General features: G+C 39.1%; 1 protein-coding gene across 3 annotated transcripts in view; it reads left to right on the top strand.

Annotated features, from left to right (window-relative positions):
* Positions 1-17,232, top strand: part of GPATCH2 (G-patch domain containing 2) — a 424,518-nt gene that overhangs the window by 91,159 nt on the left and 316,127 nt on the right. For all 3 annotated transcript variants that reach the window (XM_029593187.1, XM_029593188.1, XM_029593189.1), the window contains exons 4-5: positions 3,961-4,143; positions 5,519-5,598. In XM_029593187.1, the coding sequence (XP_029449047.1) occupies positions 3,961-4,143; positions 5,519-5,598 (263 nt within the window). The remainder of the gene's footprint in view (positions 1-3,960; positions 4,144-5,518; positions 5,599-17,232) is intronic.

Below are 17,232 nucleotides of genomic sequence, written 5' to 3' on the forward strand. Positions count from 1 at the left end.
CAAGGAAGTTATCAAGGCGGCCTACGTAGAAGCGGGAAAACCACCACCTCTATGGGTCAAGGCTCACTCTACCAGGGCCCAAGCGGCCTCCTGGGCAGAAACTAGGATGCTGTCGCCTACAGAGATATGTAAAGCGGCAACGTGGTCCTCCCTCCATACCTTCTCCAGATTCTACCGTCTGGACGTCCAGGCTAGGGAGGACACAACATTTGCGAGGGCGATCCTTAACGGACCTTGGGCAGCCTCCCACCCAGTCCGGGAATAGCTTTTGTACATCCCATTTGTAATGAGTCCATCTGCTACACGCTAGGAAATGTAGAGATTACTTACCTGATAATCTCGTTTTCCTTAGTGTATGCAGATGGACTCAGCATCCCACCAGGCTGCCGGTATACATGGGGATTCACCGAGTCACGGTAAGCCGTGTTTTCTTATATAGGGCATCCACCCTGCTGGGTGTCGACGCCTTCCGGTTGAGAACACTGGCGGTCTCCAGCTACTATCAATCGGTCAGGGTAATCATGTTCGTTTAATCGATCTGTCAGTCACACACATATCCATAAAAGCTTTTGCAAGGAAGATTACTGAGTTGCTGCACTTCCTGTGGGGCTATATGTACCCCTGCTGACGTCAGATCCGTCTCCAACTGCTAGCACGAGCACACTATACCCATTTGTAATGAGTCCATCTGCATACACTAAGGAAAATGAGATTATCAGGTAAGTAATCTCTACATTTGTAAGCATAAGGAAATCTGAGTGTCACTTATCACTGATTATGCCTGCTTGACCATTTTCTCTCTGGTATTTTTTTTTAACATATACTTAGCTTTTATATTCTAGGTGATATGTGTGTTTGTTTACCTGTTAAAATCTCTGAAAGACAGTCTTTACCTGCTCAAATTCTACCGTGTCCTACGTGTACTATTTCTGTATAATTTCACTTGAGAGTTATATGGGAACTGTAGTTCTAGCTCTGCATTCTTGTGCATGTCGCTCTGTTCTTTGAAAAAATGTTCAATAAAGAGAAATAAAAGAAATACATTCTTTGACATATTTCAGGCTGTTTTCAAAACAATATGAGGTCAATATTCAAAGTGTGTTCAGTGCTATTTAGCCGGGTAAGCATAATTTATGCAGCTAAATTGCGGCCGCTGAATATGTGTCTAAATTCATTGACTGCCGCTTAGCCACATAAGTCACTTATGCGACTAAAAAGTTAAATAACTTGTGGGCATGTAGTTGGCGGATCGGGGTAGAGTGATATAATTTATGCGGCTTAGTTAGATGTGCCGAAGAGCAGGTCTAAACTTAACCAGTTATAATTTATACGGCTAAGCTTGATAATATAGGTGTATATTTATTGATTTAGCCGTGCTACTGAATATACCTTGTAACTTAGCTGGATAATTTATATCTGGCTAAGTTACATAAATTTTATATAAAATCTCAAATGTAGGTTGGATGGTAGGTAGATGCTATCTGGAATCAAGCACAATAAAAGCAAGGATCAAGATAAGCAATTAGACTATAAAACTACAAACTTAATTACATATTCTTTTTCAACAATTCATGTCTGCTGAAAAATTTGTTATAATGGAATACTTTAATGCTTTCACCTATTTATATAGAGGTCAGTATTCAAACCTGGTGGCCATTTATGTAACTTACGTGGCTAAGCGACAGTCGCTGAATGTAGACACATATTCAGCGGCCGCAATTTAGCCTCTTAAATTACACTTATCCGGATAAATAGCACTGAACGCACTTTGAATATTGTGCTCATATTTTGAAAGCAGCCTGAGATATGTCATAGAAGGTAGTGATTGTCATTTATTTTAGTGATTTTTTTATATACCGTGGCACGTAAAAAAACATCACCTCTGTTTACAATAAACAATAAATCAGCAACAGGCTTTACAGACAATATGAAATTAAGGTGGACATAAAAGAATCATTTAAGAACAATTTAAGAACAAAACATAATATAAATCAATAACAAACCAGTTAAGAACAAAAGCAGTTGAACTGATGAAAGTCATTTATTTAAAAGCCATTGCTACCTTTCATTAATAAAGATTTCCTCTTTTGTGGGAAGAAAGTCTGGGTTGTCCCAGATGTTTCTTTTTTAACACAGTCTCAGAGGTAACAATTCTTATTGTTAAGACAGAAGATCCTCGCAGTAGGAGCTCTTTCTTTTTAAAATATCTGTATAAATGTTTGGTAGCTTACCAAAAAAAATGTTTATTTTCTCTGATTCCATGCATTTGGAAACCTTCCTTAATGATAAAATATCTGGTTAGGCTTATTGGGCTGGGGTATGGGGGATATGTCAATGTGTAGATGTAAAAATTGACATCTCCTTCCTTAGTTGAGTTGTTTAAACATTTCCTTTTTAATTACCTATTTTGTAGGCCCCGTTTTGTAGGCTAGAATATGAAAATGATGTAGAAGTATTTGGTACCAGATGGTATTTCCTTGAATTGTTTACCTGGATTTTCAGAAGGCATTTGACAAAGTTCCTCATGAGAGGCTTCTAGGAAAAGTAAAAAGTCATGGGATAGGTGGTGATGTCCTTTTGTGGATTGCAAACTGGCTAAAAGACAGGAAACATAGAGTAGGATTAAATGGACAATTTTCTCAGTGGAAGGGAGTGGACAGCGGAGTGCCTCAGGGATCTGTATTGGGACCCTTACTTTTCAATATACTTATAAATGATCTGGAAAGAAATAAGACGAGTGATTATAATCAAATTTGCAGATGATACAAAATTGTTCAGAGTAGTTAAATCGCAAGCAGATTGTGATAAATTGCAGGAAGACCTTGTAAGACTGGAAAATTGGGCATCGAAATGGCAGATGAAATTTAATGTGGATAAGTGCAAGGTGATGCATATAGGGAAAATAACCCATGCTATAGTTACACAACGTTAGGTTCCATATTAGGTGCTACAACCCAAGAAAGAGATCTAGGTGTCATAGTGGATAATACATTGAAATCGTCGGCTCAGTGTGCTGCGGCAGTCAAAAAAGCAAACAGAATGTTGGGAATTATTAGGAAGGGAATGATGAATAAAACGGAAAATGTCATAATGCCTCTGTATCGCTCCATGGTGAGACCGCACCTTGAATACTGTGTACAATTCTGGTCACCGCATCTCAAAAAAGATATAATTGCGATGGAGAAGGTACAGAGAAGGGCTACCAAAATGATAAGGGGAATGGAACAGCTCCCCTATGAGGAAAGACTAAGGAGGTTAGGACTTTTCAGCTTGGAGAAGAGACGGCTGAGGGGGGATATGATAGAGGTGTTTAAAATCATGAGAGGTCTAGAACGGGTAGATGTGAATCGGTTATTTACTCTTTCAGATAATAGAAAGACTAGGGGGCACTCCATGAAGTTAGCATGTGGCACATTTAAAACTAATCGGAGAAAGTTCTTTTTCACTTAATGCACAATTAAACTCTGGAATTTGTTGCCAGAGGATGTGGTTAGTGCAGTTAGTATAGCTGTGTTTAAAAAAGGATTGGATAAGTTCTTGGAGGAGAAGTCCATTACCTGCTATTAATTAAGTTGACTTAGAAAATAGCCACTGCTATTACTAGCAACGGTAACATGGAATAGACTTAGTGTTTGGGTACTTGCCAGGTTCTTATGGCCTGGATTGGCCACTGTTGGAAACAGGATGCTGGGCTTGATGGACCCTTGCTCTGACCCAGTATGGCATGTTCTTATGATGTTTTTATAATAAGTAAGTATTCTTGATGTAAGAAGTAAATTTGAATAAAGTTAAATTAAAAACAATTAGTACCTTTCATTTTTCTAGGCAAATTCCCGACCAGAGTGATTTGAAATAATCAACATCGTATGTCAAACAATTGTAGCAGTAAGTCAAAGAATGCTTGCAATATCAAGTACAGCTTCTGTGTGTTAATCTTGGGTTCCTTTTATGTTCATGTAGGTGATGACGAACAGAGTGACTGGTTCTATGAAGGTGAAGCTTGTGGTGCATGTGGCATCACCGGTGTCATTCCTTGGTGGGAACAGGAAGACTCTACAGAGCTGGAAAAAGAATTGCCAGATCCTGTCTTTGAAAGCATCTTGACTGGCTCCTTTCCACTTATGTCACACACTGCACAGAGAGGTTAGTAATACCTTTCTTTATTGCACAAATAAGATGGTTTGAAGCAATATTATTTACTAGATACTGCAAAATGGGGATTTTGAAAGTACAGCAAGGATGAAAATTGAGAGCATAAATAAGTTTCACTGAGTGGGTTAAATGTTGCTTTTGGTTCTGCTTAAGAAAAGTATCTTTAAACAGTTTTTTTGGGACCAGACCATTGGCTCAGTGGGCGTGCTCTACCCTGTTTTGCAAAAGACTTTGTTCTGATTCCAGGGCCAGGGATACTGTGGAGGCAAGGTTCACAGGCCCTGTGGGGAGGGCGTATTGACCTTCACTCAACAATGAGACGCCTCAGGGTCCGTGTTACCAGGCTTCAGGAAGGCGCTGTGGTTTGTAGTGCTGGCTGCAGACAGTCATTACAATGGTTGGGCTGAGTTGGGATGGAACTTAAAATGGAGAAAAAACCTTGGGTAGTTCTAATTGCAAGGTCAAGGTACAATAGCCTAATAAAGGCAGGTTCGATAGAGCTGGAGAAGGCTGCCAGGCAAACAGAACTATGTTTCTGAATTTGAGCAAATGCCAGATGAAGAACTACAATGTAACTTATCTTTTTTGCTTTTCTTTGAGTTGTTATGGATTAAGGCTCCAATTAGATTCTGCTTCCAAAGCACCCATTTAATGAAAGAAGATTTTAGTTTTTACTTTCAGAAATTTACTTTTTTTTTTTTTTTTTTTGGCCTATTAGTTTTCCTTATCTCTTTTCTTCCACTTCAGTCAAAACCAGTCCTGGGATTCTGATACCATGAGAATTCATTCACAACTACCTGGGCATTTTTTCACTGTTTTAACAGACCCTCCCTCCAAGTGCACTAGTCTGGTCATTGCAGCAACAAACCTGAGGCCTAGAGCCATGCTTCAGGGTTCCTTCTGTGAACATGTAAATCCAGCTGCCAGGCATTGCCTTTAACAATGATCAGGGATCCCTCTTCCTCCACCCCTACTCCCTAGAGGCTATGAATGCCTCACTTTGATATAAGCCCCTTGAGGTAGTAGTGTATTGATTCATTCTTATCTTGCTTCCTCTGAGTGCTCTTATTTCAGTGAACGTAAAATGAAATGAGATATAAGGGATGCATAATGGCATCATTGTAAAATGAAATGGCTTTCAACAGGGTTAAAAATTGCAGATTTTAAACATTTGCAGAGTTATGATGTTGCATTTGACAGGATTACAGTCTGTTGGCAGTACTTTACAAACAAAATTGAATTCCTGGTTTGCATATTCGAGATGTAAAAATAAATAAATGTGTTTTTATGTTTAAACTATTTATGAATCACAAAAAACAAGACAATAAGACCTTTAAAGTTCAGTGTTTCTTGTGCACTTCGATAGGTTTCCAAGCAAGACTCAGTCATCTCCATGGAATGCCAGCAAGGAGCCTCAGAAAAGCTGCAGGAAGTTCAGCTGCAATGGTAGGAAGGCTTTTAGCATGTTTCACATTGTCTGCTGTGCTTCCAAGTTTTGTTTGTCTGTGCACAAAACATATCAACCAGGCAGCATCCAGGATTTCCTACTTCCAGTGACAACCCCATGATGGGAGAAGGGGCAATTGTGCCATCATGCCAGGCCATGGTAGTAATCAGAATGAGGCCCTGCCATTTGACTATGTGTTGAGAATCAGCCAAAAGATAGGCTCAAAAAGAAAATAAGACAGCAGCAAACCTGTAGTTTATGCAGATTATATAGCTTTTTAGAAATGTCATGTGTTTGTAGTTAGAAGCTTAGAGTTGGAATACATTTTGAGAGAAATCAAAATTGTAAATTGCATTATAACTTTGTAATTCATTTTATGTGCTAAAATATTGCCCTTGTTGATTTTTCTTGCCCATTGTAAAATCAGAACATTCAGACATTATCTTGCAATTAGTCCTGCTAAATGTGGAGTTTTCAATTGTTTCTTCCTCCTCTTTGAGATATCACTAGTTTGCCCTCCAGAATTAACAGAGGATGTAATTTTGGAACTCATTTGAGTTTAATACTAAACTGACATATGCCTTGCAAACAACCAAAATGTTTGGAAAATACTGAACCATACACTTGGTGTGACTTGTTTATCTTATTCCTGAATTATAAAGCAAAATATATCACTATCATGTATTAATGATACTGCCTGCAGATTATGTTCTCGCATTTCAGCATAATGCTCCTGCAGTCAGATTTATTTTTACTATGCATGATTGAATTGGCATTATGTAGGCTTTTGGACTATATAGAATAAGGAAGAGTCGTTAAAATTAAGTCTATAGAGAAAGAAACAACTGCATTTTTAAAAATCAGTTTTAAATGAAATATATCTGAATACAGTATATTAAATCCAACTATAAAAATAACTTTTGTTTTGTTACTTGCAGTATTTAATATCCCTTTTGAGAAGGTTTTGTTTTTTTTTAATGGATTGTCTAGTGTTATACAGTGATGTACAAGGAAATATACATAGATTGGTGCTTAAAGAAATCTCTGGAGGTGTGTATTTCTACAGAAAAATTTTTAATTTTGGAGCTATAATTGCAGTCCTTTGAATATGAGAAAAATCTGCATTATTAAATAGACATATATGAAATATTTTAAGCATCAAGTATTGAAACTAGCTATCACTATGGTTAATTTCAATATAGAAATTACAGCTTGTGCTTTTCAATTATTTTTCCATTTATGATGGCATGCAAATATATAAAAGAGAAACATTCCTATCCCATAAATTTCAATAATGGATTTCTAATTGTCGCTGTATTCAGTAAAGCATTATTGTAAGGAATTATTATGGTAAACCCATTTTTACAGCAGTGATAATGGCTTCTTTCTCTTTCCCTTCCTATGGCCTGTTTCTCTCCTTTCCTCTCTTCTGCTTTTCCTCCATGTGGTCTCATTTTCCTTTACCCCCCTTCCTGTTCTCCATCTTTTATCTCCTCTCCTCTCTTCCCATCCCCTCTCTCCACAATGGCAGTTCCCTCTTCACTATGGTCCCATGGCAGAAGATTGTCCTGGGCCACAGCAGCATCTCTCTCTCTCTCTCGCACTCTCTCTCACACTCTGACCTCAGAGGCAGGCAGAACTCCAGAGTCTTCAAGCATTGTTTGAGACAATGTTGCAAATAGGAAGGCATTAGATAGGGATGTGCAGAGGGACCGCATACGTTACATTCAGTATTCGTGAGGGGGCAGATACGTTGCATTCGGCAAGGGGGGGCCCTGATCCATTCATGCGTTCCATTCTTACTCATTTCCCGACTAAAATTTAATTAACTATAACCCTCCTGACCCCCCCAAGACTTGCCAAAACTCCCTGGTGGTCCAACGGGGGTCCGGGGGCTATCTACTGCACTCACGCTGTCGGCTGCTGGTATTCAAAATGGCGTCAATAGCCTTTGACCTTACTATGTCACAGGGGCTACCGGTGCCATTGGTTGGTCCCTGTCACATTGTAGGAGCAATGGACGGCCGGCGCCATCTTGTGCTCCTACCATGTGACAGGTGCCGACCAATGGCACTGGTAGCCCCTGTGACATAGTAAAAGCAAAGGCTATCTGCGCCATTTTGAATACCGGCAACTGATGGCCCAAGTGCAGGAGATCGTTCCCGGACCCCCGCTGGACCACCAGGGACTTTTGGCAAGTCTTGTGGGGGTCAGGAGGGTCCCCCAAGACTTGCCAAAAGTCCCTGGTGGTCCAGCGGGGGTCCGGGAGCCATCTCCTGCACTCAGGCCGTCGGCTGCCAGTAATCAAAATGGTGCCGATAGCCTTTGCCCTTACTATGTCACAGGGGCTATCGGCGCCATTTTGAATACAGGCAGCCGACGGCGTGAGTGCAGTAGATGACTCCCAGACCCCCGCTGGACCACCAGAGAGTTTTGGCATGTCTTGGGGGGGGGGGGTCAGGAGGGTGGGGGTTTTGTTAAATTCGCTCTTTTAGACTGCTGAATAATTCAGTGAAGATTCGTTGTATTCGTGGGAATCGCGATACGTTTCGCTTCCCAACGAATATGGCCCTATACGTTGCGGATTGCCAATATGTTGCAAACGAATGCACACCCCTAGCATTAGACTTGTTAGCAACTGGGGAAGGGGGGAGCCTAATCTGATATGTATACCCTGGAGGAGAGGAGGAGCAGGGGTGATATGATACAGTCCTTCAGATACTTGAAAGGTTTTAATGATCCATGGTCGTCAACAAACCTTTCCCATTGGAAACAATTTAGTAGAACCTAGGGGTCACAATTTGAAACTCCAGGGAGGAAGACTTAGAACCAATGTCAGGAAATATTTCTTCACTGAGAAGGTAGTGGATGCCAGGAATGTCCTTCCGGAGGAAGTGGTGAAGACTAAAACTGTGAAGGATTTCAAAGGGGCATGGGATAAACACTGGGCATCCCTGAAAGGCTAGAGGATGGGAATAAATAAAAAAGCTTAACCGGCACGAAGCGGAAGTTACTACCCTTAAGAGAAACATGGGGGTAACCTGTACGGAGCGGCAGTTACTACCTTGGGAAGCTTGCTGGGCAGACTGGATGGACCATTTTGGTCTTTTTCTGCCGTCATTACTATGTTACTTTAATCAGGGTGTGCAACCAGGCTACTGGTACTAACAATTAAAAAGGAGATACAGCAGTTTTTAAACTAGATTATTGGGGGAAAACCGGCAATCACCGAGGAGGGCCTAGTTTGGATTGAAGTATCTTCAAAAGATACTGTTAAAACAGAAGTTAGAATTTCTTGATAGAGGAGGTGGTAAAAGCTGAGCAAGCACAAATGAATTTAAATGAAGAGCAGACAAGTATGACTGCTTCAAAACTACTTGAATCAACTGCTAACAATAAGCAGACTTTGATTAGGGTTAAGAAAACATAACTTACTTGTCTGTATAGAAATGCCGGAAGTCTAAAAAATTGAGATTAGAGAGCTAGAATATATGGCACTAAATGAGGATATAGACATAATAGGCAACTCAGAGAACTGGTGAAAAAAGGATAACCAATGGAAGTCTGTAATACTGTTGTAGGCTGTCTTCACTATAATCAAACTAGTTTAGTGTAGCTTCATAGGAAAACCTTTTCAAAGCACCCTTACAATACCCGTGTACAAAATATATTGAATTGATAGGACAAATTGAATTTAGAGTGGTGTGAACTATGATGGGTAACGTTCAAATCGGCACATGTTCGTCAATCCACACCCAGGAACGTAGCTATTTTGTAACTTGCTTGCAAGTCACAAATAGCCTGCCGCGTGCACATGCGTGCCAAATGTTAAATGGGTGCATGCAAATGTTGCTTCTACCGCATAAATCGGGATTTTAAAAGGGGTGCGCATCGGTGCCATTTCCAGTTTTACCAATTTGTACCGTTGAGAGATGCCTTTCAAACCTCTTCTGATTTAATAGTCTTCACTCCGCCCAGTTATCCCCGACCCTTAAAACCCCACAGATCTGCCTATTTATCTTTATTTTAGAACTTACATGGTATCTATAACTGAAGTAAAGTTAGGCAGCAGGGGCCTTTGCGCATGCCACATCCTGTAAGTATTTACATGCACATCTCAACTTTATGCCCCACACAGACCATGCCCATTCTCTGCCCCTATTTGAAATCTTCTGAGATGTGCATGCTTCGGTAGATATGTGCGTATCTCAGCAGCTTTTAAAATCCACTCAGTGCATGTGAGCCCGATGTATTTGTGCATTCCCCTAATTAATGCACTTTTAAAATTCACCTTTATATGTTAAGGATGGCATAGATTCAAGTAGGATGAAAATTCAACAGGAAACAAACTGTGAAATCTCTTTGGATAGAAATTCCATATGAGAAGGGGAATTGCGCAATAGAATTTATTTAAACAAACTTATATTCAGCTTCTTCCATCATACTGTCTACTGAGGATTACATTAAAAATACATTCATAGATACTACATAAACATAAAATAATATAAAACATTCTTAAATACATAAAAATGAAATCATTTATTTATTTATTTAAAGTTTTTCTATACCGGCATTCATGATACAATCACATCATGCCAGTTTACAGATAACAGGGTGTGTAGAAAACAGAAACATTGAACATGTGCATAGAACCGTAAAGTTACATTAAAATAAGGTTTATCTAACTGGGGGAGGAAGAGAGTTAGATGAACTGAGCAGTTATAAAATTATTTACATTATATTGTAGTGTCTCATTGAATTTGTTGCTGTACTTCAGTTAGGATCTGGGAAGGCTTGTTTAAACAGCCAAGTCTTAAGCCTTTTTCTAAAAGTTAGTAGGCAAGGTTCTTGTCTCAGATCCGAGGGAATAGAATTCCATATCGCGGGTCTGGCTGTGGAGAAAGCCCGGTCTCTGAAAGTTAGATGGTGTGTGGATTTGTTTTGGGGAACGATTAGTGATCCTCTGTAAGCTTCTCTGATGGGTCTGGTGGAGGTATGTCATCTGAGAGGGATTTGAAGATCAAGTGGAGCATGGTGATGGATTGCTTTATAGATGATGGTGATGGACTTGGGCATGATTCTGAAGTGTATTGGCAGCCAGTGTAAGTTTTTGAGAATGGGGGAGATGTGATCTCTTCTCCTGGTGTTCGTCAGTATTCTCGCGGCCAAGTTTTGGAGCATCTGAAGAGGTTTAATAGAAGTGGAAGGGAGACCAAGTAAGAGAATTACAGTAGTCTATCTTGGAGAAGATTACTGCTTGAAGGACCGTTCTGAAGTCTCGCACGTGAAGGAAAGGTTTGATTCTTTTCAGGACCTGAAGTTTATAAAAGCAGTCTTTTGTCGTTTGTTTGAAGGATTTTAAGTTGAGATGGTTGTCGATTATTACTCCTAAGTCCCTTGTTTGAGTAGTGGGTAGGTTGGTTGGTGGACATAAAGGAAGGTTACTATTTTCTGGGGAGATGAAAAAGAGTTCTGTTTTAGTTGTATTTAGTATCAGATTTAAACTGGCGAGAAGGAGATTGATCTCTCGGAGGCAGTCTTCCCAAAATTCCAGTGTTTTAATGATGGATTCTTTGAGGATCAGGATTTGCACATTGTCTGCGTATATGAAGTGCATTAGTTTCAAGCGGGTTAGGAGTTGGCAGAGCGGGAGAAGGTATATGTTGAAAAGCGTGGGGGATAGGGAGGAACCCTGCGGAACTCCTAAAGATGAGGTGTAGCGGAGGGATCATATAGTATATAAAAAAGACAACCATGACACAACCTAACATGAAGCCTAAAATGTAAATTAACTAAAAGCTTCTCTAAAATACTATACCTTTACCTTTCTCCTAAAGGATTTTATATCCTGCGCCTCTCTTAGTTCTATTGGCAATGCATTCCACAAAGTAGGGCTACATATGAAAAGTTACACTGCAGCTTATAGTCACTAGTTGCTGGAATGGTTAACCTCCTAGTCCCAGAAGATCATACTGGCTAGTAGGAATATTATATCATCCAGCTGACCAGAATGATGAAACTGATTGTGAAATGCTACCAGATTACAGGTTTAATAATTTTGCTAACACAATAGCAGTGGGGGATTTCAACTACTAAAATTATTCAAAAACTTATCCAAGATACAATTAGTACCAACACTGCAGATCAACACGTTGTACAGAAATACTTAAATTTTTTCAATGTGTGAATTTTTTGAAATGATTTTTTTAATATTTTTAAATTATATTTAGGACCATCATAACACCCGTGGCCTGCATGATGGGAGATTTCAGAAAGTAACGCACCTCTTCCTACCGCTCCTTACTGTATCGGCCTGAAAGTTTTGAATTTTGCCTATCTTGACATCTGCAAACAATTTTATTAAAGTGGATGTAGGATTACTATCTATAAAACAAAAAAAAAATGCAATATGTTAATCTCAAAATTCACATTCTTGAATCCTGGAAACAATGTTTTTTCTAAGTAGATATAAGACTTTTCCTCAAGAAATTACAGTTGAATACAGTTCGCATTCAGGTAGATTTTAAAAGCCCTGTGCGTGCCAAAAGCGGGAGATATGTGCATAAATTGGGCCGGCGCGCAGCAAGCAGATTTTATAAGCCACAATGGACGCGCATATCTCCCGCTGTGCGCACAAGTGAAGAGCAGAGCGTACTATGGTCTGGGCGTGTTGGGACCTGGGCAAAAAATGTGCGCACAAAATACGTGCACAGGCGTGTGCCAGGGTCTCCTACTGTGTAAATTTACTTCTGCTATGGAAGACGTGTAAATAGTAAAATAAAATTTAGGCCAGGCAGCAGGGTTTTAAAGGAGGGGAAGGATGGCTATAAAATTAGGGGGGTTTGGAAGTGCTAGCCCTAAACTGGATGAACTGGGAGACACAGTATGGCGTCTGTTTGCATCCCTTATAAAATTCTCCCCACTTAAATGATAGAAACGACATTTGCGTGTACATGTATGTCCATATAAAATTGTGCGCACATGCGGTCAGCCTATTTTATAACATGCGCACATACACGTGTAGGTTATAAAATGGCCGTGTCTCTGGATGCAAGCTGGCATATGCGCATACATGTATGCCTGCGTGGCTGTTTAAAACTTAGTCATTTTGTTGGAATTAAATTGATTTGAAAGACAAGAACTCAAATTAATACTCACATTTAATACTTTTTTTCTGCTATTAAACCAATCAATTCAGTGTTTACATTAAATTACAATTTTGAATGTTATTACTCTATAGCTGATGTTGCATCCCAAGAATTAAAAACACTCTTCAGCCTGGTCCAGTGCAATTCTTTTCCCGTGACCCTTGGTCCTATTATCTATAATGTATTATCAGATATTAACAACTGTTAATAAAATAGTTTCAAAACTTTATATTTCTTTCTCTCTTATTCCCTGTCTCCCTGTCCTGTGGTGGTATCTTTCTTTTCTTTTTCATGCTCCTATGTCCCTTATCTGCATTCAGGTTGATATTCAACAGATTTAAACAACTAAAAAATGAGTAAATATTAGCCATTCAGAATTCCCCCTTTTACTTGGCAAAAATCATACCCACACAGATTTAGCTGCGTGTTCCAGCTGTGGGCTTTTTAAATTGATCCAGATACCATTGTATTTACCTCTTAACTGGCTAAATTTGGCTGGACAAATCTAGGGATTACAAGTGCAGGCCTAAATCTGTCTGGCCACTCTCTCTCTCCCTCCTGATTCTAATAAATAAATACAAAAAAAAACATTGAAATACATTTTAAAAAAGTGACCACTACCCAATTTCTCCTTTTCCTACCCCCTGACTGCCTCCCAATCTCTTCAAATTGCTAGTCCAATATTTAAATATAACGTTCCATGCAAGATTTCCATGCTCACCCAATATTAAAAAAAAAAAAAAAAAAAAAAAAAAATTGTGGCTCTCAATTCTCCTCCCACCTGCCTGATATTAAAAAAATAAGTGTGGCTCTGCATTCTTTCTCCAACCCGCTCTTCCAGTGTTTTAAAAAGTGTCCCAATAAGTACTGAAAATCTCTTTCAGACCCTGCGGGATCTTTATGGGCTACAACCCTCCCACACATTTTCCTACTTACAGGTGCAACATTGTCGGTTCCTTGTCACAGGAGTCACACAAATCCCAGGTTTTTCAGACTTTGAATGATTTTGTTTTTATTTGATAATCAGAAACCGATCTCCTTGTCGACCTATTACAAGGGTCTCAAAAGAAAGGTTACAATTGATACCTGTTTGGTGTGAGCAGAACGCTGGAATAAAGATGGTCTGTTTTCAATAGATCCGTCGTTGCTGAGAAGGGGTTTTAAACAAATCTCAGCCTCTGCCACCAATATGTACTGTCGAGAAATGCAGTATAAATTCCTATGCCGTGCTTATTTCTCCCCTCGCATTATGTACTTGTCTGGAATCGCTGACTTGGAGACATGCGTGAAGTGTCTAAAAACTCTGGGGTCTTTATTCCATCTTTTTTGGGCACTTCCGCTAATTAAATGCTTCTGGGGTCGTATTGTTCAATACCTAGGCGGCATCTTGGCTGTTACTCTCCCCTTGACTCCAGAGCTACTTTTATTTGAATGTATTTCTGCCCTGCTGGTTAAAGGCTTGGGACCTCGTCTTTTTATAAAGAAGGCGACCTTGGTTGGGAAACGGCTACTTCTTCTTCAGTGGAGGGATACGACCCCTCCCTGCTTTTGGTTGTGGCGAAACTATTTGCACCCTATGATGCAGCTGGACAATATGGCTTCGAGGTTCTCCCCTCGGCATCAACGGCAATTCTTGTCGATTTGGTCTGATGACTTGCATACGTTATCTCATCATTCCAGGAGTCTGATACTAAATGACTGACCGGTATGGGGGAAGATGGAATAATTTCTTACAGCGGCTGATTCTGTTCTGTATGAGCGAGAGTGAACTATTGTGGGATGAGGGGGGGGGTTGGGTGGGAGGTAACAGTGCGGGAACTTTTCTGTATTTTCACATTACAATGATGTGTTTACAGTTTGTTTCGTGGGGGCTCAGAACCCAGCCCTGCGGACAAGTTTTTTTTTTCCTGTTTGCTTTTGGTAAATAAAAGTTGTTGAAACTAAATACATAAAATTTCACCCTCCCGAATTTAAAAAGAAAAAAAAAGTACTTCCACTCTCCCTCGTACCTCCTTCCCCCTTAGCAGTCTTGTTGGATGCTAAGCCTGGAGGACCGTAAGCCTATACCTTCTGATATGGCTTGGGAATCAGTTTGAGCTTTTTGTGGGGTGGATGTGGGGAGCAAAGGCCCTTTTTCTTTTTTCAATATTGAGCTGTGGTGGCATTTGGAGGTGAGAGAGCCACTGGACACATTTTTTAAAATATTGGAGGCGAGGATCTGATGCTGGAAGGGGAGTCAGGAACCCCACAGTGTGTGTGTGGTGTTTTGGTTGGTTTTTTTTTTTTTTTAATTCCAGAATAGGTTAATGCTGGTTTTTTTTTTTTTTGGGTTTTTTTTTTTATAGATATAACCAGCCAGGTTTGTAAATCTAGCCAGGTTTAGATGAATTTTCAGCAGAAAGTGTACCCGGTTAGGTACAGCTTAAAATTTGCCCAACAATACATGGGTACATTTACCTAGTTATCTTAGCTGTGTAGCAGCTGTTTGAAAATGTACCTAATTTCCTCCTCTTATTTTTCATTTTATGTTTTGATCAGGTTCCTTAATTTTTTTTTCTTTGTATTCATGTTCACTTTTTTCTATATTTTTCTCTTCCATTTCACCTCTTCTTTCTACAGTAAGTTACTTTTGCCTGCCTTTGATCTTTTTGACTCTTATTGGAGGAAAAATCAGACATTTTATCCCTCCTAATTCATCTATGTGAGATAACGTTTGTGACACATTTGCCAACTTGACTGCTTCAAGAAGGGTATGAAAGTTGAAAAGAATCAAATTAAAAACTATAAAATTTTCATTTCATGTAGGATGATTAATTCTGCTTATATAAATGTTTGAAATGCTGCCAGGTTCACATGGAGTAGTATCTTTCAGTGATATTATTCGTCCACACTTTTGAAGATACATCACTGTTTTGGAGCAGACATCACAGACTCATCCCCATTAAAAGTGATGGAATTAGGTCACCATTACAATTCTGTACAATGGATTGAGTCTACTGTGTCTAGGAAATGCATCTTTCTAAAATAATTTCTGTTCCTCAGTGGAACAATATAATGGCATTAGTTATTATCTTTTATTATCAATGTCATTAATATTTCATTTTTTGCTTTTTTGGGGGGGGGCTTTTGATTATAACATGAAGTAGAATTATCTAGAATTTGTTTACTGAACAGTGTCGCTTGTTGTAAACTTTGTTCACTAACCACACATGTAAATGGTTAATCATTTTCATATGGTGCCTAAGATAATGTGATTAGATTTCCTTCATAATATAATTGTTTGGAATATTTGTTATTTGGGGGGGGGGGGGGAGGTGTAAATTTTTATTTGCAATAAAAATCAGCATACATTACATAAATTTTTCAGGTGAAGCATGAAATATAAGAAATGAAGGTATCCCCATATACATGTCAGCTTTTGAATACAGTTCCTTACTCTCTATGCATATTATAGTCGATCTCTCTCTTAGCGAGCAGCACCAGGTTTTATAACTTCCAAATGAATCCAAGTCAAAGGGTCCACTGAGATCTTACTCTGATTGTTTGACTGTCCAATAAGGGCCCCATATATTATCATATAAATTAGCTTTGTTTCAGCCAGTAAGTAATCTTTTCAAGATTTGTGATTTATTATACCTGTGTTTGCCAGTGTTCCAGCAAAAGCAAAGACTTCCATAATGAGGCAATCATAAAGCGGGCCTCTCATGTACTAAGTGAGCCAACAATTTGCTCTCTTATTTAGAGAGAATCCACTTTGGCCTGATCCCCAGGAGACACTTAGTCACCACAAAGGGCACCCGCTTGTTCAGGATTTTTTGAACTTTAGTTTGTATCTCCTTACAAAAGGTTTGGACATATACACAGATCCCACCACATATGTAAAAAAAAAAAAAAAGTACCCTCTTAGCCACAATCCATTTGTTAGGTTTTTCCATCATTAATACTAATCAACCTGACCTTATGAATATTGCTTCATTTAAAAAAGGCATTTTAGCATAGCCTACAAAAGAACTGGCTGTGATGTATTATTCAACAAACCCAAAAAGGTAGTGAGAAAATTTCATAAAAGATATGTGTGAGTTTATAAATAAACTGGTATCATAAATGCGTGTATAATAACACTCAATGGGGCCAGGGCCTTAAATAATTAAAAGAACAAGTCTCAATCTAATCTAATATTTATCAATCAACCTATAAGGTTACACAACACTCCTCAATGATACTCAATGTCACTCAGTGTTCATAATGTCATTCAATGTTACTCAGTGTCACCCAATGTTTCTCAATGTCACCTATTGTTTCTAATGTTTCTACTCTTTACTTAATATTAATTAGCTCCCTGATGTTTTAATGTAAATCATTGTTACAATTGTAAACCGGAGTGAAGGACAACACCAAAACTTCGGGATATAAAAACATTCAAATAAAATAATAAATAATCATCTACCAGTGTGAGTTCAAGTTTTTTTGGATACTTTTAGTATT

The sequence above is a fragment of the Rhinatrema bivittatum genome, chromosome 3, assembly GCF_901001135.1.
Source record: "Rhinatrema bivittatum chromosome 3, aRhiBiv1.1, whole genome shotgun sequence".
Classification (NCBI taxonomy): Eukaryota; Metazoa; Chordata; class Amphibia; order Gymnophiona; family Rhinatrematidae; genus Rhinatrema; species Rhinatrema bivittatum.